The sequence below is a fragment of the Filicampus tigris genome, chromosome 10 (genome assembly GCF_054856515.1).
Source record: "Filicampus tigris isolate MCC_2025a chromosome 10, RoL_Ftig_1.0, whole genome shotgun sequence".
NCBI classification, from domain to species: domain Eukaryota; kingdom Metazoa; phylum Chordata; class Actinopteri; order Syngnathiformes; family Syngnathidae; genus Filicampus; species Filicampus tigris.
In genome coordinates this window covers 16,017,275-16,043,431 of record NC_141226.1, presented here as the reverse complement: position 1 = coordinate 16,043,431, position 26,157 = coordinate 16,017,275, and the positions used below count along the sequence as shown (strand labels likewise).

The window sequence follows — 26,157 nt, the reverse complement described above, 5'->3', positions numbered from 1 at the left end:
GTCACGTGTGGTGGTTCAATAGGAGGTCGATCCTGGCTGGCATGTGGATGGTAGTGCATGAGGAATGTGGATTCAGACCGTTCGTCTAATAGTATGTGGCTGGCGATTTAAGTTTCAGCACGAAGCTGGCTGAATCTGAGCGGCTTGCTGTGCTCCAGTCCATGGGGCCCCCCGACAAATGTCCCCTTTATCCCCGTGGAACAGAAGGGGCCACCTGTTTCTTTTGGCCATGGTTGGCTTTTGTGGCGACAGAGGTCGGTTCAGGCAGGATACTTTCACAAAGCTCTCATGTCAATGTCTACATATGCACACACAAGTGTCCATTTGTTACATGATAACGTTCTCCTGTGATGAATGTATTTCTTTTTTTTTTTTTTTCACTCACCTTTAGAAGCGGTAAAATTGTAGCGTGTGGCATTAATGCAGAAGAATGAAACATTACAAACCATGCGATATATCATCAGTCTGACAGCAGCAACCCAAATGTGTGGTTAAGTTACAAAGAGCTAGTAAAGTCACAATTACGGTAAATATTTGTATGGAAAAATACTTCTGGCAATATTTACACAAATCCAAAGAAAAACAACTGAGCATGCCTTAATTGTGTCGCAAGAGTCGTGTCATATTCTCGAAATGTCAGAATTACAGTGATCACTCGTATGAAAACCACTTCTAGGCAGTGAAAAACAATCAAATGAAAAAGATTACCGGTAAATATGACTGCAACTGAGGGCCTTCTTTTGCCACCTTGCGGTGAATTGTTACGCCATACGCTCTCCAAAACCTTGAAATGTGGTAACCGACCAGCCCCATGTATTATGCATTATAGTTTGTATGGTTTGTGTTAAATTCTTCTGTTGTTTTGTACTGCATTGCAGTCTTAGATGGCCAGTAACTCTTAATCCTTTCTTCGCAGATATCATTCATTTTCAGGTGAAAATTCACAAGTAGCAAAAGCTAGTGATTGAATTGATAAAACCACCTATGATAAAATGCTTCATTGAATTGTATTGGCAAACAGTCCAATGCCAGAACTTTTTTTTTTCCCCTACGACTATACCCTACGACCCCATGTCAAAATTCCCTTGTTACATAAAACCTAGACTAAAAAATATATTTTTCCACTTTAACTTAAAAGAACATTTTGCATTGATATCCTATCTGGATAAATAGTTTCACCAGGGAATTAGGATTGCTGGTTAGAAAGGTCAGGCTGTGAATCCATAGCAGAGAGTGAAAAACAGTTGTGTTTAAATAGCACTCTGTGTTCCCAGTTTAAAGACCGGGAGTCATATGTCAGGTGTACACAAAGAGCACAACCATTCAAGTCTTTTGTGCCTTTTTGGATCATTTGTGGGCAACCTCTATTTTCTATTTTGGTGTTGTGATCCAAGTAGCTCCATAATAGGGTTGAACTAGGTTGTGGGGCTGGGGGGGTTATATTAAGGGTGATAATTGACAATGTTTGGAAATATAATAGTCATGACACATTGTTAACAAATGAAATGAAGAAAGATATAAACTCAAAACAGTCCACATTTTAATACATAGAACATTAATTTATAAACACTAACAGGCAGCGCTCCAAGTGTTTTGATACAGAGCACACCATTTCTCAGATACAGTAAGTTGATCAATTATTGAGAAATGCAAAACTAGTACAAAAAATAACGGCAAGGTGTGTCTAAAAAAGCTACACTGTCATCCCAAGAATTGTAAAAATGACAGTAAATAAACTTTCCAAGGTGAGATGAGTCATGATGCATTTTGTTGCTACATTTCCTGCTTAAAAATGTGATTCACTTTCACATTTAGGGAGGCTAATTTCCTTTATTACCAGCACGTTCAGTGTGGTTGTAACAAGTCCCTTACTTTGCATACCTATACATTACAAATGAAATCGGCCAGGGAGAACAGGAGCATAATGCAGCATTTCAGTTGTAAGTCTCATGATTCTGAATTCGAGCAAACAAAACGTTGGCGTTCATCATTCGTGTCACATTGTCCTTCAGCATACTTCAGTTCAGTGTTTAGATTTTTCTTTGGCTTTTTTTGCAAATATTACTCCAACAAAGCGTTTTGTTGTCTTAACTCTTAAGTGGTCAACATCTTTCTATACAATGTTTAGAACCATGCGCATGGTGAGTCAGCTTGAAGATGTCTGTCAAAGTATTTTCAGTATTTTCTACACACGCAATAAAGTTAAGAATGTTCATTATTCCTTGTACGGTTTTTAAAAACTACATCATTCCCTATTGGAAAGTTGTTTAAAACCTGTGTTCCACTAAAAGTATGAAACGATGAGTTGAATGGCAGTGTCTTCGCTGATCGTTTCACAGAGGGAATGTTGGACAGCAATGTCGGAGAAGAACTAATTTCTCCATAGCAACTGTAACAGGTTAAAGGTTTGAGACGACATCTGAGTGTGGCTTCCTTCCCTCATATCTTGTACTTCATCTTGCCACTGTCGCTGATTACACAGATATGCTGGAGGAAAGAAAAAAAAAAAAAGAGGCAAACAATAGTCAAATAGGAGAATATAAGTGACTTCAACAACAATACAAGCTGCAAACATCAGGGTTCATTTGGGCGAATTCCCTAATAGGAGTGCTTCAATGTACCTGTCCTGGAATTCGCCCAAAATGGGTGACTTCCTGTTCAATTTCAGGACTGGGTGATGTACACTTTTTTTGTGCCTATCCTTTTATGATAGACAAAGTGAAACTGGAGTCGAGGGGTACGTTTTTTTTTAAACCAAGAACTCTTAAATGTCATTAATTTAAACGTATGAACGGAATAGAAGATGGTTGGATGGAGGTTTAAAAGCATCAGAATTTAGCGTCTCACATCTGTCTGGGACACCAACTTTCTATAGCTGATGATGACGGCAAAAGTAAACAATGCTGTTTTGGACAGAAAACGTTGCAAACGAAGGCCTAATCTGAATTTTCCCATTCGAGTCAGAACGGTCATAGCATATTGTCGTCAGAGAGGAATGTTTGGATGTCACGTCCCATTCTCCCTATGTCTGACGTATCTAAGTGGTGAGTGCACAGCATGCGTGAAAGCAACGTGTGCGGTATATTCGAGGAGACGCTAGGAAGTAGCTGTTGGACGGCTATCGCTGTCCTATCAACAAACGAAAGGCGTTCGCAAATTTAGCCAGACATGAGAAACGAACTAGCTTAGCGCTAAACTAGGATGAGGCTAATACGATACAATGTCGATGGATTGAAAATAGGGACCAAAGAGAAAAAAGATTCAGTCTGATGTTGACCAGGATACAGCGTGGGATAGTGGAGGCTAAAGTAAGTTCGTTTAAACTAAAAGGGAAAACTTTTCCGTGGGTTGATGCGCCGTGTTAACGACTCGGTGTAGGCTACACTCCGATACGTTTGAATGAGATAAGTGAATATGGCTTTGTAAGCGTGTGATGAAGATAAAGCACTAATACTGTAAGTGCACTCCTTAACATTTTCATCAAGTTGGATTTTTCCTTTGCTGGACTATGATGTGTTTTTGGCAAAAGTCCAATGAGTAACCCATTTGAGTTGATTCAGTCATTCACATTGCTAACGTCTATAAGAATAGCCAATGCGGCTTTTGGGTGAGAGTCCGAAGCCTGTATCCAACCCGTCCAGCTTGCACATGTATCTCATCACGTAGTAAGACGTGAATTCACTTGGAGTGAATGCTGACTGATAAACGCAAATGTTATCACTGCTCTCCATTGCAAACCCTTTGCCTGCCAATATCGCTACTACTATCAGTCACGTGATGTCTGTAAGACTATTAGGGTACATTGGGTCCAATTACCCGCTTTGACTTGATCAACGTATGAAAAGACTTTAACGTGTGTTCTGGTATGATCGACATGTCCACTGAATTTTGTTAATCACTGAAACTGTTGTCAAGGGCTTATGTAACTTTCCAGTGGCCCTACTCAGGGAGTTTTGGGAGAATGTGTGGGGGGATCATGTTCCTGACCACTACAATACATACATTCACTCCAGGATAGGCACGTTTGCAAAAACTGGCAAATAATAAAAGCCGCTCACTTACATTGAGGTCTCTAAAATACTCATTGTAGTCCAAAGCATATCCAACCACGAAGCGATCAGGTATCTCAAATCCGACATCTGAAACGAAACAGGAACATACGGTCCCATTGAGTATTTTCAACATTCATTGACTCATACATAAAAAGGTTCAACACATGTTTTAAATATGAATGAGCCATTGACTCATTAACATATAAAAGTGGGTAGGTCGGACACATACAGTCAGGGAGGCTTGCAATATTGCGAGGCACCCTCTTCACCAGCAATCTGAAGAAAACACACAGATATTATGATAAAATATTTATGCTCTCGCATATGTGACCAAAATGTATTAATTCTTAAACAGTACCACCTGTGTCACTTATTGACTCCGTCTACCGTCTAGACTGGAAGGCGGATATTGAGTGATTCACAAAGCAGGACAACCAGGCTGGTTTTGTTTTGTGTTCCACACAGTCATAACTCACCCGGCAACTTTGATCATTTTGGGCTGGAAAGGCTTGACGTGCTTCAGGAGAGCCCTCAGGGTCTTGCCGGTGCCAATAATGCCCTGAGTCGTGCGAGCAAGACAGGAAAACAGGATTGAGAAAGCACAAGATTACCGACGTGGAATTTCCAGACAAAGAGCTGATTAATTTCACACTGTAACAAGTGGGAGGAGTTCGTCAACTGGGCCACTCTTATGTAAGCTTTTAGGAGTAGTCTCTAAAAGCAAATCTGGCTTCTACTGAATGAACAAAAACAGACCTGACCTCTTGTACTACAAAACGCTGGAGAAGTGAAAGTGACAAATTACATAGAGTATAAACAACTCAAATCACAACAACTAGATCATCAGCAAATTGTACACCCTCATGTGACTTCCTGCATGGCTTAAGTGGCACTATTGGGATGTTTTGCTCTCATGTGGTACAATTGAGATATGCATCATGGCAAAATAGCGAGAGAATAATGCATGGAATAGGATATCTAGCATTACATCGGATTTAGGACTCTTCCAAATGTGGATAAAAATCCGATACGTATCGGATCTCTGCCAATGTGAGTGCAGCGTAAATTCAAACATCAGATATACCGCCGATTTATAAGCACCCAAATCTGCTCAAATAACACAACTAAACACCTGCTGTAAATATAAACTGAATCAAATCACAATTTAATATGGTGTAAAAAGCTACATTAGAGGTGAATCCATCATTAAATAATCAAAATAAATGCAGATGGGAGGTGACCCTCATTTGAATCAGTGGGGGGGGAAAAGTCAGCCCGTGCCATTAGACACTACTGAATGTTAACATTTGTGTTATGTATTACTGTTTACTTCCGTGTTTTCACTTTCAGCTGCTAATGCTCGGGAAGTTATTTACATGCAATTTGAGTGTCTTCGAGTGCGGGTTGTTTCCTGTGCTGTGGAAGTGTAAACACAAGCATATTGGACATGCACACTTGAAATGTACAAGGACATTCAAAAAGGCATTTAATCCAAATGAAGCATTTGGACCTGCAGTGCAGAGACCAACCATTTAGGCTGATGCCTAAATGACATCACATACTGCCAAATTTGGAAGTATTTTGAAAATAAAGACAAGGCAATTTTTATAAAGGTAAAATGAAAAATTCTAATAATTATCTGCACCAAAACTGCCTTACGTGCTTTGTTACAACCGATTTAGACTTGCACAGAACCCTACTGGATAGCAACCACTTGGTTTTGTTTTGGCTTTTTGTCCATCAACAGTTGGGTTCTAGGCATGTAGATCACACTGTGTTAACTGTAGTTTTACAATAGGAGCCCTCCACCAGTTAGTTCCAATGACATTGGAGAGGAAGTTCACTGTTACATCTTCCGACTATTGACGGCAATGAACTAAAACTGAAAATAATAAATCCCTAAGATAGCTGTGAAATTTGAATCCCAATGTAGTTTCATTATTAATTATGTACAACTTATTTTGTAATTTACAAAGAAAAACATTGGGAGTTATTTACTTGAAAAAAACTATTAAAAAAAAATTCACTCAGAAATTCAAAGTCAATTTTAAAAGGAGGGTTTTGAGTCAATTTTACTAGCATTGTATTAGTAGTACCAACAACCTTCAGGTTAGGAAATAGCAGCTCTACCATATGAGCCATGTCACACCTACTGAGAGTTAGTAAATTACTACTGCCCATCCCCACGCCAACCATCCAGATAAAAGACAAAACGGAACTCTTATATATGGACGAACATCTGTGGGCACATATTGGAAAATGTGTGGAAAATGTCTCCATGCAGCAACTCAAAACATTTCAAAAGGAAAACTTGAGCTGGCTCTCCTTGACCTGGAATGCCATCTTTGTCATGACATGGAAGGAAAAAAAAGGGAATGAAAAACACGACTGACTCACCTCCACAATCAGTACGTTCTTGTGAGGGCAGGTCAGCAAGAGGGAGACCGGGGAGGGAAAGAAAACAATTAGTTAGAAACTTTTGACAAACTGGCAAGTCAGCGATTCAACCATGTAAATACTGACAAATAAAAGTGAATAAATACACTGATCCTTGCTTATTTTTGTACACACTAAATCCATATGTTCTTTTTAGTTATGGCGCTTGTCCTTAGGGTCGCAGATGAGCTGGAGCCCATCCAAAGATGCCTTTAAGCAAGAGACGGGGTAAACTCTGGACTGGTCACCAAAATGGATGTTGTCACAATGTAGGGAGGAGCCAGAGTACACAAAGAAAACTCACACAAGCATAGGGAGAATATGCAAACGCCAGACAAGAGGCCTGGACCTGACATTTGAACCCAGGACCAGTCAACTGTAAGGCAGACATGCTAAAACGATCCACTCATAAATTGTATTTAAATCGATTTGAGACAAATCAACCTGGATCGATACCAGTGTCATGAGATTGTACTGGTGGTGTAATGGTACATGCTGCTGCCTTTCATGCGGACATGTGCGTTTGATTCTCACCCGATGCTGCAATACCCAAATGAAGCCAGTACCCTGGATTAAAAAAAAAAAAAAAAAATTAAGGAAAAAAAGTAAAGAAAAGAAGTTGGGTTGCATCAGGAAGGGCACCCAGCATAAAACACACGCCAAAAAAATCATGCAAGTACTTGCAGAGGTGAAACCTGATGGGACAAGCTTAAAATGGAGATCAACCCAAACATATTTTTTTCAAGAATGTGTTCCCACAGCAGGCTCACTAGTTGAAACACGGCATTCTGATTAATATTGCGTTTGTGGAATATGAGTTAGGTAGCAAAATCCACCCGTTTTTAGCCATCTCAGGGGGCGGCCATTTTGTCATTTCTGTCGACTGAAAATGACATCACAACTACTCGGGGCTTAGGTAACGACCAATCACGGCTCAGCTTCAGAAAACAGGTCAGCCTTGATTGGTCATTACCTGAGCGCTGAGTAGTTGTGATGTCATTTTCAGCCGAAAGAAGACAAAATGGCCGCCCAAGACATGGCTAAAAACAAGTGGATTAACCCTTATTCCACAAACGTAATATTCAGCAGAATGCCTTGTTTCAACTAGTGGGCTTGCATAGAACATATTCTTGGAAAAAAATATGTTTTTAAATTCTCCAAACGTCTGTCTAATCAACAGGAGACAACAGGCTAGTATTTATATTAATAGTATGCATGCATCCCCTCTGCAAAGTTAGGACAATATAAAAGGTAATAAACGCCAAACGTATTTATTTTACTCTACTTTTTAAACCAGGGGTCCATCCGAGCACGCGGTCAAACTTTGTGTTCTATTCTCTGAAATGACTGTGTGTTGGACAGTTCTGTAAGGAGGAATAGGTAGGAACATTATTCAATTCCACATTACTTGACAGCACGACGTCATGATACTTCCCACACTGCTTGGCTCACTTCTTCCAGCACAACGCTGTTGCATTTTGAAACGTAAGTGGGCGTGTCACAAAAGGAGCTTGGGGGATTTCACAAGCACATTCAAAATACAAACATGTCAAGTGAGCAAGGCGGCCGGCGTGACTCAAAGCCAGCAACCTCATCACCAATTCATGTTCTGGGTATGTTGGCCACGCCCTTCTGCCTATGCAGGGTGTGTGTGTGTGTTCAGACCAGATCATGTTTATTACTGAGGCACACTCACGTGTCATAGTTGGTCAACACACAAGCACACTAAAAAGGCTAAGCAAATAAATATCCAGGGCCTGTCACGGCTCTGTTCTTACATGTTTCATAATGGAAATATCGTTTTTTAGCCTATTGACCTGACTCACACAAACATGAAAATTCACAAGAGTCGAGACCTCACCTCAGGCTAAAATTAAAACATTAGTCAACTTTTAAACTGAAACGCCCCACAAATAGTTTTTCCTTGACATTGCTACACCTTTTTTTTTTTTTTTTTTTTTTGTGCTTTGAGTAATCTTACTGACAACAGCAATGCTCTTTGGGTGTATAATATTCAACATAACCGCTGTTGTATTTCACAACGGTCTTCTTTTAGGTTTTAACACAATAACTTGTTTTCATTAGGGATTTAAGATTACAGAGAAATGGTGAATATTTAGATCAGCAAGGTGTTCTGGTGAAATGCCCCCCTCCTCTGTTTATTTGATATTACCCTTTGCAGTAATATCAATTGGGCAATGCTTTCATTTGAATCCATTTTAGCTTATCCATTTTAAGAGATAATAGATTTCTCTCCTGAGGGCACATGCTGTACATACAAATGACATTTCATTCTCATGTTCCCATATTTAATGAATCTAATGTATGTTTTTGCAGTGTGGGAAGAAGCTGAGTACCCCCCAAAAAAATAAATTAAAAAGAATATATTTGAAAAATAAATATATTATATTTTTAAATTAGTTAATTTCTCAGGCGGCCACTTTTATATTCCTTTCGACCACAGGAGGGAGCCATGACAGCCATTGACACATTTCTGATGTCTCTCAAGTGCGACTGTTGGTGTAGTGACTCACTTGCCCGACTTCCCACTCAGCAACAGTTTGAATGTGAATGTGACTGTCTCTATATGTTCCCTGTGTTTCTTTTTTTTCCTTTTTTTAATCGGCCCACAGTTTGAACATGTTAACAGAAGCAGTGAACGTTTCTCCAGGAGAGAAAGGCTGCAGATGAGAGAAAATGCTGCCCTCTTGAGGCAATCAGCTGTCAATACAGGATATGCTTGTGCACCAAGAACTGAACATTTGTTTCCATTTCTCAAGTGACTGTTGCTATTTTTCGTATTTAATGTGCAAATTCCACACAAGGTTGGCAATAGATAAGGGCCTGTGTCCACAAAGTTGGAATCACACAATGGTCCAAAAGCTTTTTGGTAAACAAGAAGAATTGATATTTAACGACAAACAAACCTAAATCCTGATAAATTAAATTGGTTGATTAACACGAATGTCTGGTTACTTTTATGTGAACAACATTTCTGTAAAGTTTAACTGTTTTGGACAGCTGATCCATATTTGAGCATTTTTTCCCTCCCTTAAAGTCAGCAAAGATCAGATTCTAGCATGTCTCTAAACGATCCTGCAATTGCGGTTTTGTACGACGTGCTTCCGAAGTCATTCACAACAATAAAATTAGTGAAAGAAGTTTGCAACCACAATAGTTACCAGACCAGTTCTTTGACTAGTTCTCTTCTTTGTAAACATCTGGTTTGGGCAAGGAGAGTTGTGACTGTTGGTGAAGACATGGTTGTGTGTGTGGTGTGTTGGTTATCTCGCATTAACAGCAGAAATAACTAGGGCCTGACCGATATGGATCTGTTTTAGGCAGATGCAGATCACGATCGATTGGTACATTAAAAGAAATACATATTTAATGAATAAGTTAAATCCTTTTGGTCCCCTAACGCTTACAACAATAAAAATATGAATTACAGGCAGAACAATTGACTGTTTAAGATTAGTTTGTCCTTAGCATTTGTATAACTTCACAACAGAGGAAAATCAGCAAACATCAGCAGATTTTATATTTGAATGCCATTATCATTGTCTTATGTTGTAATGTAATGTGTACAACAAAAATATAAAAAATTGGCAAAAAAAATATCAGCAGATTTATTTTTGTGGGGGATGGTCGAATATCCTTATCTTTGCTTTATGTTGTAATTAATGTGTAAAAAAAAAATATGGGCAAAGATCTACAGATTTTTATCAAATTTAAAATAGCTGATACACTGAAAAAAATAGTGTGCATCATTTACTCAATTTTATTTATTCAAGTGGTTGCACGTAATATAATCATGTGAATCCAGATACATTTTTTAAATAGACTCTATACCTACTTAAAAAATGCATCTGGATCCTGATTATTTAATTTTGCGCAACCACCTGACGAAATAAAATTGAGTAAATTCAACCATCATTTTTTTTCAGTGTATTGGCCGATTAAATCGGCTGGCCAATGAATCGGTCGGACCATAATAAGCACACAGGTGCGAATTTTTCATCGCCATGTGTAGGGTTGCTCACATTATAAAGAAATTGGTATATGCTAAAGAGGGGGTCTAACATTAATAAGAATACAAATGAATATATTACCTTTCCAGCTAAAAATGACAAGTCCTCTGCTCCAAGTATGTGAAGGTCTTCTGTCGACTGATCATTCTGGGGGAAAGTCAGGAGATCATCAGCTTTACTTGTTTTCATCGCTCATTCCAACACTTAACAACCGTAACTAGTTATAAAGACACCGCAGTGACAACATTGCGCATTGCTACGAAAAACAATTACCTCATTGTCATGAGACAAGCACCTAATCTGAAGTGATTTTACACCGAAACACATTCCAGGGTGTGTCCTTGAAGCTCACCAGGTAGCTCTTCAGGCGGATGAAGTGGACTCTCATGGGGATGGTGTGGTCCGAGTTGCAGCTTAGCGCCTTGATCTTGTCCACCAGGTCGGCGCAGAACTGGTAGCCCCCTTTGAGCACACATAGCACCACAATGTCATGGTCCCCCAAGTCGTCCATAATGTTGCGAGCGAGACGTTCCGTTCTGAGAAGCAAAAAGTGTTGGGTTGGTTGATAGTCTGGGAGAAAATGACAATTTCACACTGAATGAAAGAGTTCATCCATGTTGTCCCATCATAGTAGGGGAAAATGAATGATTTGTATACATCCGGCAAGGAATAAATGCACTCTTAAACAAATACCAATTCTTTATTTGCTTGTATACAATTAGTTGGGGTCACTGGAGTACCTGCCCACCCATCAAGTGTAGAATTAAACAACCAAGCACATTTTTTTGTGAGCTGTCTATTGTCAGAAGATGTTTCTTAAGTAAACAACTTGCTTGCTTTGTTGCGCAAACTAACATTGGTGCCATAAATGTCAGTCATAAAGTAAAAAAAATCCAACTTAATCCCATCAATAAAAATCGGACATAAAGTAGTCATTGAATCAGAATTGGACATGCATAATAAATCCTTTCCTAACTAACATGAAGATCACTCACATTTCAGATTTACATTAACCACTTTTCATTACGTTCATTCAAAGTTTTCTTATTCTATTATTATCTTTTCATGTGACAAAAAGATATAACAAAAGCGGTTAACTTGTACCTGTCCATGATGACTCCATGCGGCACGACGACACATTGTAAATCCCCGGCATAGTGTGCTGGATAGCTGAAGAGTTCTAAACTGTAACCTGGCCAGTCATCCTCAATCTGTGAAGTGGGAGATTAAAAAAAAAGAAATAAAGGGAAAAAAACGATTTATACGCGTGTTCTTTGCATTGTGCAACTCGACTAAACGTGCAAAGTATCTTTGTGGAGTCGTGAAATTTGCAAGGCAACATGTTACAAACTTTACGGCGTCGAGTATAATCTTTGCACGTTCAAATGTGCTTTTCTCACCACAATCCCGCCGCTTCCTCCCTCGGTTTGGGGAACGACGTCTGCCATGTTGCTTTTCTATCCGCAAAGCGGTCAAGCAAGCTTCCAAAAAGGACTTGGCAAGTTGGAAGGCTGCGGAGTGGAGAAGGAGAGGAGTGCCTGAAGGAATGTTCGTTTGTGTGTGTGATCGCCTCCCTCACCCTCCTCTCCTCCTCCGTCACGTCCATTTGCAATGCAGCAGGCTGCCAGTCTGCCGGGTTCCGCGAGAGGCGCACTTACTCTTTCGATTGATTTCACCACTCACTACTTCAAAAACAAAACGTCAGATACAGATACAGCGGGTCCTCAGTTTACGGGGTTCCGTTCCTACGTTGGCGACGGAAACCGGATTTGTTTGATTTGTAAGCCGGAACACACGTAGGCTATATGCACCAAAAAAAGTTCTCTCCTCATTTAATTGTTATTCAAACCATTCTAACTTCAAATGTTTTTTTTTTAAGGCAATCGCATTTTACAATTATAGACACAAAAAAATGCTTATTAATTAACTTAGTTATAAAAAAAAGAATAAAAAAAAGCTTAGTAATTAACAAGGAGGTCTTTGACAAAAGGTTTAGGGAATAATGGCAGAGAAGAAGAAAATCTAAATGAATCATATCCCACGCCCTTTCTCATCAACGTAGACAATCAAGCAATACCCCAAATGGTAAAACTAATACACCAACATGATGGTAGAAAGAAAGGGAAAGAAAAGTCAAATCCACTACCCAATAAGTGGCAGGGGTCAGGACCCGCCCACGGACACGCGCTGCCCACCCAAAAAAAATGGATGTAGTACAAAATATTTTTCAAAATATTTTTCCACCTGCATGTCCATACTGTTCAGATATGGATGTCTTCAAAGTCAAATAAAATCAAATCAACTTGTATTTGTTTAGCCCAAATCACAACAAATCATCTCAATTAAGGAGAAAACAAAACACGTTTTAAGGTGGAGTAGCCCTACGCTGGATTTTGACCTACTTCAGCATTGTAGCACTTTTTTAGACAGAATGCCCACCTCTGCCTAAATGTTATACAAACTACTAATACTGTGTTAAAATGTTCAATCTGCAACCAATGTATCTTTGGGTAATTGGATGCAGTGGTTGCCATCTAGTGGAGGAAAAAGAACCTTCATCTCATGTGTGAGCCACTTTGTAGTATTAAATTGTAGCGACATTTGGTCTCTTGTGGACATTTGAACGGACAGTATGTGTGTGGCAGGGTGTGAACGAGTGAATATTGCATTCACCACCCGGGGTCTCATCATGGCCACTCATTTCAGCACCATCATCATCATCATCATCATCATCATCATCTTCATCATGATGGTAATCATCATCATCATCATCACCAGCGTGCAGCAATCTGCTGGACACTGCTGAGATGCAGAGACAAGGTGTCTGGGCTCCCCACCCGTGCTCTTCCTCCTCCATAGCAGCAGCTGTAATTATACACGGCGCGATGGTTACATCTGCGGAGGCAGATGTCAACATCAACACTTGAGTTCAATCAGCCCACGTATATAGCGCAATCACCTCGGAGGGATGAGGAGGCGTTAAAGCCACGGCAAAGTGACAAAATCCATCAAGAATGATGGGGAATTATCATCCTCCCGACAACTTTGATCACAATGTGGTCCCTTTTAGCTTACAATGTAGCAGGCGACACGGTACCACAGAAATCTTGACAAAACAAAAGGGAACGTCAACATCAATTTTTAAACTCTTAACTGATGTTTAAAAAGTGAGAGACTTCCACATACCATGAAAAAATTAGTAAATATGTTCTTGCTATTTTCATAGTGTGCAGGGCACCAACACTATACAACACACATACAAAAACACAATGTCTGGTGTAGTACCAAGACTGACCTGTAAAAGGCAGCATGGTGCCACAGAGCGTCAAGACTGACAGAAAAAAAAGAAGAAGAGTAAGGCTATTTCTTAGCTTATCTGGTAACAACTCAGCTGTGCTTAAACTATACTCCTTGTTATTTTTATTGTTGTGAATGACTTGGGGGACATGTTAAAGGTACACACATAATGACAATCCAGCTAATGTCAGCAAGGGATTGTTGTTGTTTTTATTGACCCGGATGACACCCAAAAATACACATTATACACGTTTCCCCCCCACCCCCCTTCTAATATTATGACTTTATTGTAATTAGATCAAACTTTTTTCCCAAATTTAATTAACACAACATGATAACTGCTTCCAGCAATATTACTGGATGTACTGGATGTAAAATATATATATTTAAAAAAATAAAATATGCATTATTATAAAAGTGCGTTTTAAGACAGTAAAAAAAGTGTCAAATGCTATAAAAGCGTACCCAGAGAGATTTAAAGAGGATATTTCTATATTGGTGATTTTATTTGTAATCCCCGCGATGGAAGGAGGGATTACATTGTTTACTGGAAGTATAGGCAACAAGTACTGTACAAGCCACACTTGTATAATTACGTTTGTCTTTTTTGGAGAGGGACAATATTATGATGCGCAGCCACACAAAAGCTATGTGTCTTTGCGGCGAGCCACATCGCACAGAGGCCAGTAGACGGGTTCGGACGGGGCCTTGTCACATTGTTTTTGATGCCTGCGTCGTCGTCGCGGGCGGGCAGGCGGGCTTCTTTGGCCCCCCTCGGGGCACGGGCCAGCAGTCTGGCTCTGGCATTTCACACTCGCTCAGCAGTCAAGGCCTGTGACCGTCTGCAGACTTCAGCGCCAACTGCTACCTTCTCCCTTCACCCCGTCGCTGAGCCAATTATGAATATTCACTTGCGCTGAAAGTAATTCTGTCGGACATGCGACTGTCCTGGCCGATAATGTCAGCGCTGTTGTGTGGAGGATTTCAGGGGACAATCTGGCAAGGATGGGGCCATTATTGCGCGGTGTTCTTGTTATTGTGGTTTCATCACTGTTTGTTTGTGTGTTTGTAGGCAGGATTGCACACATAACGACCAAATCGATTAACGTGACATCCTGGGGAGGGGCGGGGCAAGAAACCTAGTGAAATTGTGGTGTAAATCCAGATATAAATGAGTATCCATTTTTTTCACTTATATTCATTTGTTAGTAAAAAAAATAAATAAAGTAAAAAAAAAAAAAAAGCATGAATCTCTGCAACAAAATTCAAGCATGTCCAAGAGGTGGAGTACTTAGTATTTGGTGTACGAGGTACATACATACCAATAATACTGGTCAACAAATTTTAATAAATTTTTAAAAATCAGAAATGCAAGTAAACACTTTTTACATGTTTTTTGCACTGATTCCGAATCTGCTCTATTTTTAGCAGTCTATCACATCATGATTTAATAATAACAATAGTAATAATAATAATAATAATATATGTAATACAAGGTATATTTAGTTTTACATGAATTAAAGGTTAGGTTCAGCAACAAGTCGTATTATTTTTCTCAAACGTCATAGGCTAACTCATGGTAAAATCCATATTTTGCAAAAAAAATAAAACCAATACACTCAAAAAGCTGATGTGCGAGAGAAAAGTAAAGACATTTTAAAAATCAGCATCAAATATAAGTTTAGGGACACATAAAACCATCTCTGATTAAAATTTGCTGTTGACGACAAGTTATTTTTGGTTTTCTGGTGAAAAGAAAAGACCACATTTGTGCCCAAATTCTTTCAACTTCATGTTTGTCATGTATGTGTAAAAGAAAACAAAAAAATGCAAATTTAAACTCTAAAAGCTTCCTTTAAAAAGCCAGTGCTAAAATGAAAATGCAAATTTTTTTTTTTCGTCGGGGAGTCTAATGTGTTCCATTAAGTCAGACAGGAGTAATTACGAGGAGCGAGATCCTGAGACATAAAAGGAGGACGTCTACTTGCAGTGTGTAACCTTGCCTCATGTCGTTGGTTTTTTTTTTGTAAGGCTGCAATTGATCATGTTTACAAAGGACTCTTTCATGATGTTGACATTATGCTGATGTATGATGCATTGCTGTATCATGTCATCGTTTTTAATGTGCCGAGAACTTCTGGACAAAGCAAGTCAACGAAATGGTAACGACTTTACGAGAGTCGGTGAAGCAAAGAAAAAGTAAGAGCCTACATAAAGCATAACAATTCAAATAAAAGGAACAAAGGTGTATAAAAACCTAAACAGGCCACACAACACAAAAAAAAAAGAAGTGTTGTTTCACGGTGAAAACACATCATCCGATATAATGACCTTGTCGCTTCTTTAGTGGGGATGGTTAACATTTACAATGTTCTTACATGTTTTAATATAGAGAGAAAATCGCTCTGATAGATGCACATGTTTACATCTATTGTGGTGCTGGGCTTACGAACGGCCTGGAGTGAAGTAAAAAGTATATATTGTATAAGTGTTTTTTTTTTTTTTTTTACACTCAAGTGTCCTCAGCAAGTTGAGACGTTCATGGCGAGCATCTGTGGATGGAGCTCCACAGTGCATGTGTACATCACCATTAACATAATGACTTCCTCATTTAAATCGATTAAATAGTGGTCCATGTTGTCAAATGCAAACTCGGTTAGAGATGTCCTTGACGAACTTTCTCCTTGGATTTCTTGTCTTTTTTGGGACCGAAGCGCCCCGTGTAAGAAAGGTCCAAATAGTTCATACACACAGGATGATGATGCAATACAAAAAGTGAGTGCATACTTGTGTATATATGTGTGTGTGTATGAGGACATTTCGCTATAATTAATAGTTACTTTTGTCAACAACAAGTAAAATAACTGAAATGTAACTAATAATAAATGAAATATAGTTTTCTTTTATATATATTTTCCCCAAAATTCCTGTAATGTCGCCCGTCCACGTAGCGCCAAAGACGATAGAATACTCCTCGTCGGACTTGAGGATGTCCTGAATGATATCAAGCTTTGTCGGACGTGATGACAAGTATTTCTTTATTGTTTTACAGATAACATACTTCACAGGGTTACCTTAGAGGTGGACATGTCCCGACACAAACTGGGTTCAAAGACGCCGGAGACACAGTTGGGAAAGGGGGGTGGGGTAGGTGGCGCGGAGGATGGACATAGTTGGATCAAGCACACATTGTAAACAACTGAGCAATATTAGTCTAAAATGGCGTACCATAGAATAGAATAGGTGAGAGACAACAAAATGTAGAATAAGTAAGAAGATGTGCCTCTTGCTCGCAAAGACAACTTTTTACAAAACAAATCCCGGTCACTGACGTTTTTCTACTTTCTTCTTGGAGTGGCTGAGAGGTAGAACAACGACTAAAAGCAACCAACGCTCAGGTGTATTTACTTTAGCGTTTGCTGCACTGGAAGTGGAAACGGTTGAATCAGAAGTAAGCCCAGCCCTCGGAATCGAATAGAAGAGAACGCGTGTGAACGTTGTACAAACCTCTCCACTGATTTCTTTAGAATTTCATTGTTTGTATCCCAAATGTCCAAGGTTACAAGCAGAGAAAATACTGTTGTTGTTTTTTTCTCGTTTCGGCTTTTTCCACTGTACCTCTGCGTGCAGCGGCATAGTGAACTCCTTTTGTTTTTAATACTGTGAAGGTCAGTTCTGCTTTTTATACAGGTGACGGCGGCGGGGTGGACGGATTCAGTTGGAGGTGTCCGAATGAACGCTTCCGGGTCCTTCCGTGGGTGATGTCACTGATGAAGGGGTCGGAGCATCTTGCCAGCCGCCGTTCGTCTGGAAATAAAAGGCAGGAGAGCTTTTAGCATCACAGCAAAGAGTGAAATGAGGACCTACGGGGTATAATGTTCGTTAATACCACCCTGTGTATCATAGCAATCGCCAGATACAGGGCAAAAATTGATCCCTTGTCACTGTGAGCAGCCTATTGACGGCGTCACAGCCATCAGATCTGCCATTAAAAAAATAAATAAATAAATAAAGAGAGAAATATCCTCGAGCTGCTTTTAAGCATGACTTAAAAATAACACAAAAAAAACAAAACATACAAACATAGCCATACATTTTTTTTCACATCAAAAGAATCATTATATAAAGTTAATCTAACAAACTCTAAAATCAAAATAAAAATACTATACTGTACTGTCTACATATATATTTATATATACACTATATATATATGTATATACCGTATACTATACTGTATATACACTGTATATATACATACACATATATATGTGTATATATATATATATATATATATATATATATACACATACACACACACACACACACCCCCCCCCACACACACACACACACGCACACACAAATGCCCGCACGCACACACACACACACACACTATAATATACATTTATATTAAAAATCAAACACATCTAACATATAATAAAAATAGAAAATGCAGTAAAATGCAGTAGGGAATATGTAAAATAAATTATATATCCATTTTCCGAACCACCTATCCTCAGGTCGCGAAATCCAATCCAATTTTAACAAATGTCTTGAATTAAAATCAATATAAAATAATATATTTATATATATGAAACAAGCAACATAAATCTAACAAATGTCTACAATATCAAAATGAATAAATATGATCCTTATACATAAATACCGGTAATACTAATTTAATACTTATAATACAGTATACTGTAGCATGTATATACACACACACACACATTTAGAACATCTATATAAAATGTGGATTGTATTCAATTACTATATGCAGTAAAATGAATATGACAGCCTTGCGATTGGCTGGCAACCAGTTGAGGGTGTACCCCGCCTACTGCCCGAAGACAGCTGGGATAGGCTCCAGCACGCCCGCGACCCTTGTAAGGATAAGCGGATTGGACAATGGGTGGATGGATGAATATGACATCATATATTATACATACAGTATGAAATCGAATAAACAAAACCAAATAATAAACAAATGCAAACAAATATAGCCTACATAATATGTATAAAAAAATCACTATACAATTTCCTCCTTTGTGACTACAAAGGAAAAACTGCTATGAATTCATACAATAAATAAAATAAAATATCCCCAGAGAAAATCGCATCAAAAGACAAATAGCATCTCCCCCAACAACAGTCTTGGTTTTTACTCTTTTACACACACGCACGCACACACACACACACACACCATAAAAAACGATCTTTATTAAAAATAGCACTGTGACAATTGTCCCTAGACGTCAGTTGAGAATAACTGAAGGGCTGAAACCAAAAGATACGCACATACACACACACACACATATATATATATATATATATATATATATACATCTGAATGAAAGAATACATTATAACAATAATAATAATAAAAAAAAAAATTCTCTATCAAAGACGTCTCAAAGGTTGACTCAGGACCATTAGTGACATCAATTGCAATTTCAACTATTAAATGAAAATGGGAACGTGCTTTTCAGCCGCGGCTTATTTCCCGAAGCCTGTTATTTAGCGTACAGACTGTCTGTCATGTCACTCAAAAGTGAGAAAAAAGAAGAAAAAAAAACGTGAGGGACAAAACATTTCTTGGCTTTCTGGGAGAGGCGACGACGCCCACCAGCAATTTGCGGGGGAACAATTGTTGTTCAAGGAGGAAGGAGGAGAAAGAAGGTGAAGTAACAGTACAAGCATCCTCAGCTACTCAAAGGGTTCTCTCATTGGAAACACCAGAAATCGACATTCATCTTCACTATACAGCACTATTGTTTTGGCGTTTAAAAAAAAAAGATTGGCCCATAAATAGGATGAAAGGACATTTCTGTCATGAATGAAAAAAAAAAAATCCTCCTGTTCAGAGTGGTATAATAAAACCAGTAGAAGACAATGATAGGTTGCGCATGCTACTTTTTTCTTTTTCAACATCTTAGCTTCAAGTGAATCACACCGAATTGTTTAGGGTTGAAAATTATTTCATAATTGAGATGGTGGGTAAGACATAAGACATTTTGTACAAATATTTTTTTTAAATCATGGCAGAACAAGATCAGAATAAAATCAAATCATGAATTTGGGGTGGCGCTCCAGATAACCAGAAATTGTTGTTCATGTATTTTAAATGTATCTACATTATACAAAAACAATGTTTTGATAATTTTTTTTAATTCAAATTAAGTGAATATTTATTGTATTTATTTATCATTGTTCCATCTTTGGAATGAAAGGATGACAATACATTTTGCATAAATTACACGGAATACAAAACTGGGGGGGAAAAAAAGGTATTGGGGAAAATATAAAACTCTTGAATGCGGAGTGGTTGGTTATTTAATTTTACCTGTTGGTATTATTTCATCTGGACTTGTGTTAAAATAAATATAATACGGCGGCTGCCTGTTTTGTTTTGGCTCCCGTAGCCTAACATGAAATGAACAAGGACATGATATGTCATCTCCAACTAACATCCTTGTTTAGATTTTCAAACTACCTTCAGGCGCTTTCCAAAAAGCTTGCATATGTATCTTCTATGTATATTCAGGACATATTAGATGCCTTGTTCTGTGATATTATAAAACATGAACTGTATGGCTTTTGATTTCATATTTCAATACATTTCCTCAAGTCCAAACACACTGCTCGTTAGCTTCACTTTAGCATACGACCAAAGAAAGATGTCTGATTTTATTGCTATGATTGGTCAATAATTGCAGTGGGGGGGGAGCGTGACTCGGGGTGGGACACCCCGTTGAGCCTGTTGCACGTTGCAACAATCTCCATGCGTGCATGTTCTTATTATAGCGCGCGCGAGGGCTGTTGCAGCCTTGTCAGTGCGGCTGTTTGTGTAGATGAATGATCGGGCCAATGTGCTTGGACTGTTAGCCCAAAGCCCCGCTCCCTCTGTCCCCGCGACTGTCGTATTGATTCTGTTCAGCGCTGCGCCGCCTGTCGCTGTGGATATACATGTTAACACACCGCCTCCAGTGCCGCCGACGCCGCCATGCCTGCGTCTGGCCCGGCCCAGGACAGCTAGGAGACCCACAAAAAGCTTATTGTGCTCACTTAAGACCAAGAAAAGACAAAGGGCTGTTTATTTAAAAGGGGACACATTATGGAAAATGAGGAGCCACGCCAGAGCTCTGTTCCGGTCTGGTCGTCATGGCAACGGAAGCCTGACAGCCTACCCCCCCCACAAAAGGGAGTGATTTGAAATTAAGAGTATGACAAATGGATATTAAGAGTACTGCAATTCTTGTATCTATTAGATACCTTAGATTGTCAGAGAGCTTTTATAAACTCAGATGAGTTCTGAGGTCAGCAGACTCGGGTCAATTAGTGGAGCGCAGAGTTGAAAGCAAACGGTGCATCAGCATTTAGCTGTTATGCTGCACGAAAATGGAATAAGCTGCCAACACAACTGAAGTTCGCCCCAAGTATAAATGATTTTGAATGCAGGTGAAAAACTGCTTTCGCCCCCATACATATGATTACGGTCTTTTAGAGAATTTCTAAATCATATTTTTATGCTGCATGTTCGTTTAGAAATTTTATTAAACTACTTTTTATTTCCATTCTTCACTTTTAAATATCTTACATTCTTCTGTTTTTTTTTTTTTATCCATCCATTTTGAATTGTCTTAAATTCTTGGGCCTTTAAATGTTGTATTTTGCCTTTAAATGTTGTTTTGTAACCATGTGAAGCACATTGAGTTACCTTGTTGTATGAAGTGCACTATATAAATAAATATGCCTCGCCTTATGAAGATACTTGTGAACTTTTTTTTTTTTTTTAATTTCACAATATTTCTAAAATAAAATAAAATAAAAGGGGAAGATCAATAACTGATGTGGACTGGCCAGATGTCATACACTGAGTTGCTCCCCAGAACATAAATGGATGCAAAAGCGAGCATACATCTACCGGAACTCTAATCGCTTCACATTACAATAAAATCATCTTTTAATGCTGTAGCAAGAACTCATTTACAACACGCGAGACTCCACACTTAAATTCATCTGAGAGCCGGTTTAGGTGCTTTGGTGCTTCTGCTTTGGTTAGCAACAGAGTGCAAAATGTTTTTAAAACCTGTTTATTTCTTATGGGTTAATGCACCAGCACCAGGTCAACCCATTAGTTACACCGGTCACCACATTTTTAGGAAATTTGTTTTAATCAGCGACGCAAGTAACCTTTTGTAGATTATATTTTTGCTCAGGTTTTAATAATAATAATAATAATAATAATAATTTTGGTATTTATGAATGAAGATTTTCTTTCTGAAACATCATACCGATAAATTACAATGGACGGTAAAAAAAAATATAGGTCAAACCTAAAACCCAAAAATGAAAATATCTCAAAAACTTATAATGTGCTGGGAAAGAATTTTTATTTTATTTTTTTAAATCAGTGCCAAAAATACGTTGTAAATACATCTGATTAAACTTTGTTGTTTATCAGTGCTATTTGGGGGCTCTGACTGGCCCATTCTGAAAACGAATCAACCCAACCTTTTTTTCTCCATCGTGACTGTCCTCATTAGCATCGCAGTTAAGCCTGAGCGTTCATAGTCCAGTCAAGCAGATGTATTACCAAATGAATTGAATGCTATTTAATGTTTTCAAATACATTCTTGGGCCATCCCCACCGACAAAGTTTTGTGGCAATCCTACAGTAACAGTTGCGTAATTTATCCTCATCAACAAACAGAAAACCATGGCGCGGATAATTAGCAACTACAAAGCCTCAAGAGATGAAACCCGAGAGAAGGTGTGGGGGGGTTCAACCACGGTTCACAAGGTAGAAGAGCGTTGTTGTGCTCAGATGACACCTGTGTCCTTGTTCCCGTCCACTGCAGGTGCCGCGCTAACGCTAATGTCCCCCGACAGACTCGGAGCGTGTCCAGCGAATTCAGGCCGCTAGCTGCTTCATTGCCTGCCACCCAGGGCACGGCCGGAGCGAAAAATGGGGGGAGCGGGTCGACTGGCTGGACATCGGCCCGACTGAGACAAACCGAGTGCGGTGGCAAGCACGCACGCGCCATCTTTCCATGCGGGCGTACTTACGTTGATGCCCTGTGGACTGTACATCTGGCTGGCGGCGAGGCTGTCACTGTATCCGCCGGTCTGGCTGATAACATGGCGAAGGGTATCCACCTGGTACAATGAAAGAGGGTGGTAGGGGGCGTTGGGGGACACAGAATAAAAGCCCAGGTCAGACAAAAGGTGCGGATAACAAAGACTGGCGTGCAGCTGGAAAGGTCAGTGTGATAGTGAAAGGCTAGCGTAAACAGGCCACAATCAGTGTACAAGCTTGATAACAAGCAAAGGGACAAGATATGATGAGGGGAGAAATTATGAATGTAGTATTGTGCTTTTGGTCGCCCATATAACAAGCTTGACGTCCACGCTGCAAAAACAGGGCTTAACAAACAGAAAAAACAGTAATGAAATGTCATGTCTGTACCGTTGTCCAAAAATTACATGTACTGTAAAATCCCGTGGATAATACCGTGATGTCCGTACATTATTTGGTTGGATGAGGTTCATTTTGAAGTCGTGATGCGTAGCATGAACTATTGTTGCTGCAGTGCCTACGTACCGCCCACGCACTGGAAAACGTCCAAACAAGGTCGAAATCTTTTGGTGTCATATTAACACCCATGTATAATACTCCCATCCCCGATTCGGGCAAAATTTTTTTTGGGGGGGGAGGGGGAAATGCGTATTATGCACGGTAACTGTATTTACACATGTAACTGAGGGGGCGCGGTGCAATGCCAGTGGTGTGGTTTTCTTTTGCCGTACTAGAATACTAAAATAGAATAGAATACTAGAACAAGTAGTATTAGCTCTTCTGCAAAGGTGCAAAGGTGTACTTACAACAATGTTATGGGCAAATGATACAATTTATAGTCAGGAAGGAGAGTTGGTGGGCCGCAAACTATTTTCTTCTTCCAGGGGTGGGTGCGAAACAAAAAATGCTTGAGAAGCGCTGGTCTAGTGTTAAGGAAGAATTATTGATTTTGTTCATTCTTGATGAACTTTTACATGACAGCGTGTTTGGCTGCGATCGCTGTGATGAATATGGTGCACACTACATTATTTAGTTGTAGAAGGTTTTTTTTTTTCTGGAAAACAGCCATTTTCCGTGTTCAGTGGGAGCTACTTTGCAGCTCTTGGCAGCGCAGTCAGCCAGGTTATGCTTGAAAAAGCACACCTGCCATTTGGGTTCCACTACAAATGACTCCACTCAAGGCTCATTTAGCCAAACTTTTTTTTTTCCCCCTTCCTCTAGCGGAATTGCACAGAGCAGGCCTAACATAGTCGTAAAAATAATCCATTAGGGGGAACGCGAGGTTGGATGGTGAGGGGCCAACCCCGAAGACCACTTTACCCCTTTAAGAGTTGTCACATTTGCATATTCATGCTCAACCGCGGGTGTTTCTGGAGCTGATCTGAATAGAAAAGTGTGTGTGCGTGTGTGTTGGGGTTGGATGGGTGGAGGAATGCTGCCAAAAGCACTGAAACCAAACGAGAGAATCACCACGGGTGGTGTTTCCTCAGTTCCCGGTGAAGACTTGTAACACTCCTGACTGCGGCGCCGGACATCTGCGTCCACTGGGGCAAGGTCGCAGAGGCGTGCTACACCGCTGGCTATGCTACGGCTGCGCTACGCTACACGCGTCAGGGGTACTGATGAGTGTTGCGCCACTTCCAGAACTGTCCACCATCGTCTACTCAACAATGCCTTGACAATGGCCAGTGCGTTAACAGAGTGCTCGAGGCCAAGTGCGACCTCTGTGCCTTGGTGGAGGTCGAGCTATTGCGTTCGTCTCAAATTCAACTTTGGTTGAAAGCGTTGACCGTCGAGGTCAAAGTTTGGGAATTTTCACTACAATGAGTTTTATTTGGTTCAGAGGTTTTTAAAAAAATATATATTTTATTTTATTTTAATTAGTTTTCAGAGTGGATTTGTTAGTTTTTTTTTTTTTTTTAAATTAAAAAATGCTTTGTTTTAGTTGACCTTTAATTACATTTAGTATTAGTTTTAGTTTTTAAAATTTTGTATATTCCTTGTGCACAGGATTAAAAACAATGACGGTAAGTATTGCGTAGTAAAAACTCAACACAAATATCATTTTAACATTTTTAAAACAACCATCCGCAAATCAAATACACGTACTGTATAATAGTCCACAGACTTCAAATTATAATAAGTGCAGTGCATAATACTGCTTGTAAAATCACAACTCTAATGTCTTTGACAAAGCTAGGAGAATCTCAGCTTTCCATCCCTTGTTTCCCAAGTTGCCAACTTTTAAAAATATATTTAAAAAAATATTTTTCCATTTTAGGTTGCTATTTCGTTAGGTTTCGTTAACTAAAATAACCTTGATGGTTCTTCAAAATAAAAGACATACAGTATGAACCGTAACGACATGGAAGACTATATGAATGAAGGTACGGTTTCATCCAAATGCATACTTTTTGGCTAACGGACGAATGTTCTTGTTCCACATGCCATCTTACAAACTGGAGAAGAGCCTACCTGGGATTGTATGTTGGCCCCAACCTGCCCCCCTTGGTACGAGTCCCCATTGAGGGACTGCACACTCATGAACAAGTCTCCGGAGTTTGACATGTTAAAGGAACCAGCGGAACCTGAGAGCACGACAGATGCAGAGGAGGAAAAAAAAAAGAGCAAGAAAAGGGACAGAAAAAGGAGTTTCAAAGATCATGCATAAGCAAAAGTGCATTAGGTGGGTTAGTTTACGAGAACAGACACAGTGGGTCCACATGAGAACATCTCTGAAGCATAACTCAGCAGACGCATGACAGATAATTGTCAGAAAACTGCTTAAGTCCAGTTAAAACTAGCCTCATGGATTCTATCACTGCTTGTTGTGCGCGCTGCGAGTATTTCATTAAGGAAGCTATAATTGATCTGCAGGAAGACCCAAAGAACGGCGTTCGGCCTTTAATGGAGCTCAGCTCCCCAGATGTAAAGAGACCAGGGCGTAACTTGATTTCAACACCCGGTCCTAATCCAATACTGCGGCGAAAGTCTCTTTATGACAAAAGACTCGGCTTGCCCTTTCGGCGGCTTAATGGCATGCACAAGGTCAACCGGACAAGAGGCAGGAAGAATTAAGAGCAAAAGGGTCAATAATGGAGAGAGAGGGAAAAGAAAATGAGTGTCGGATGGCGGGCTGGAAAAAAGAAAGGCGAGGGAGACCAGAACAGCGCCTGCTGGGTTAGTTCAAGACAAGTCCAAATAAAACCCGAGGAGACAATGGGACTTTAAGAGCTTATGCAAACATCTGCGCCGGTTGGGAGTG

General features: G+C 39.6%; 2 protein-coding genes across 5 annotated transcripts in view; both read right to left on the bottom strand.

The window, feature by feature from the left end:
• Positions 1-1,527: 1,527 nt before the first annotated feature.
• Positions 1,528-12,387, bottom strand: prtfdc1b (phosphoribosyl transferase domain containing 1b). Its single transcript, XM_086043746.1, has 10 exons — positions 12,099-12,387; positions 11,920-12,030; positions 11,624-11,730; positions 10,872-11,055; positions 10,601-10,666; positions 6,450-6,467; positions 4,529-4,611; positions 4,282-4,328; positions 4,063-4,139; positions 1,528-2,487 (listed from the first exon to the last, which is right to left on the bottom strand). The coding sequence occupies exons 2-10, from the start codon at positions 11,965-11,967 to the stop codon at positions 2,440-2,442; spliced, it is 678 nt and encodes a 225-aa protein (XP_085899872.1). The 5' UTR covers positions 11,968-12,030; positions 12,099-12,387; the 3' UTR covers positions 1,528-2,439.
• Positions 12,388-16,837: 4,450 nt separating this feature from the next.
• LOC147141052 (pre-B-cell leukemia transcription factor 1) overlaps positions 16,838-26,157 on the bottom strand; it is a 72,986-nt gene continuing 63,666 nt past the window's right edge. For 3 of the 4 annotated variants that reach the window (XM_086042436.1, XM_086042437.1, XM_086042438.1), the window contains 3 exons: positions 25,368-25,480; positions 22,883-22,972; positions 16,838-17,623 (listed from right to left, as the gene is read on the bottom strand). In XM_086042436.1, coding sequence (XP_085898562.1) covers positions 17,531-17,623; positions 22,883-22,972; positions 25,368-25,480 — 296 coding nt within the window. In that variant the 3' untranslated portion in view covers positions 16,838-17,530. The remainder of the gene's footprint in view (positions 17,624-22,882; positions 22,973-25,367; positions 25,481-26,157) is intronic. The other variant, XM_086042440.1, reaches the window with a different exon arrangement.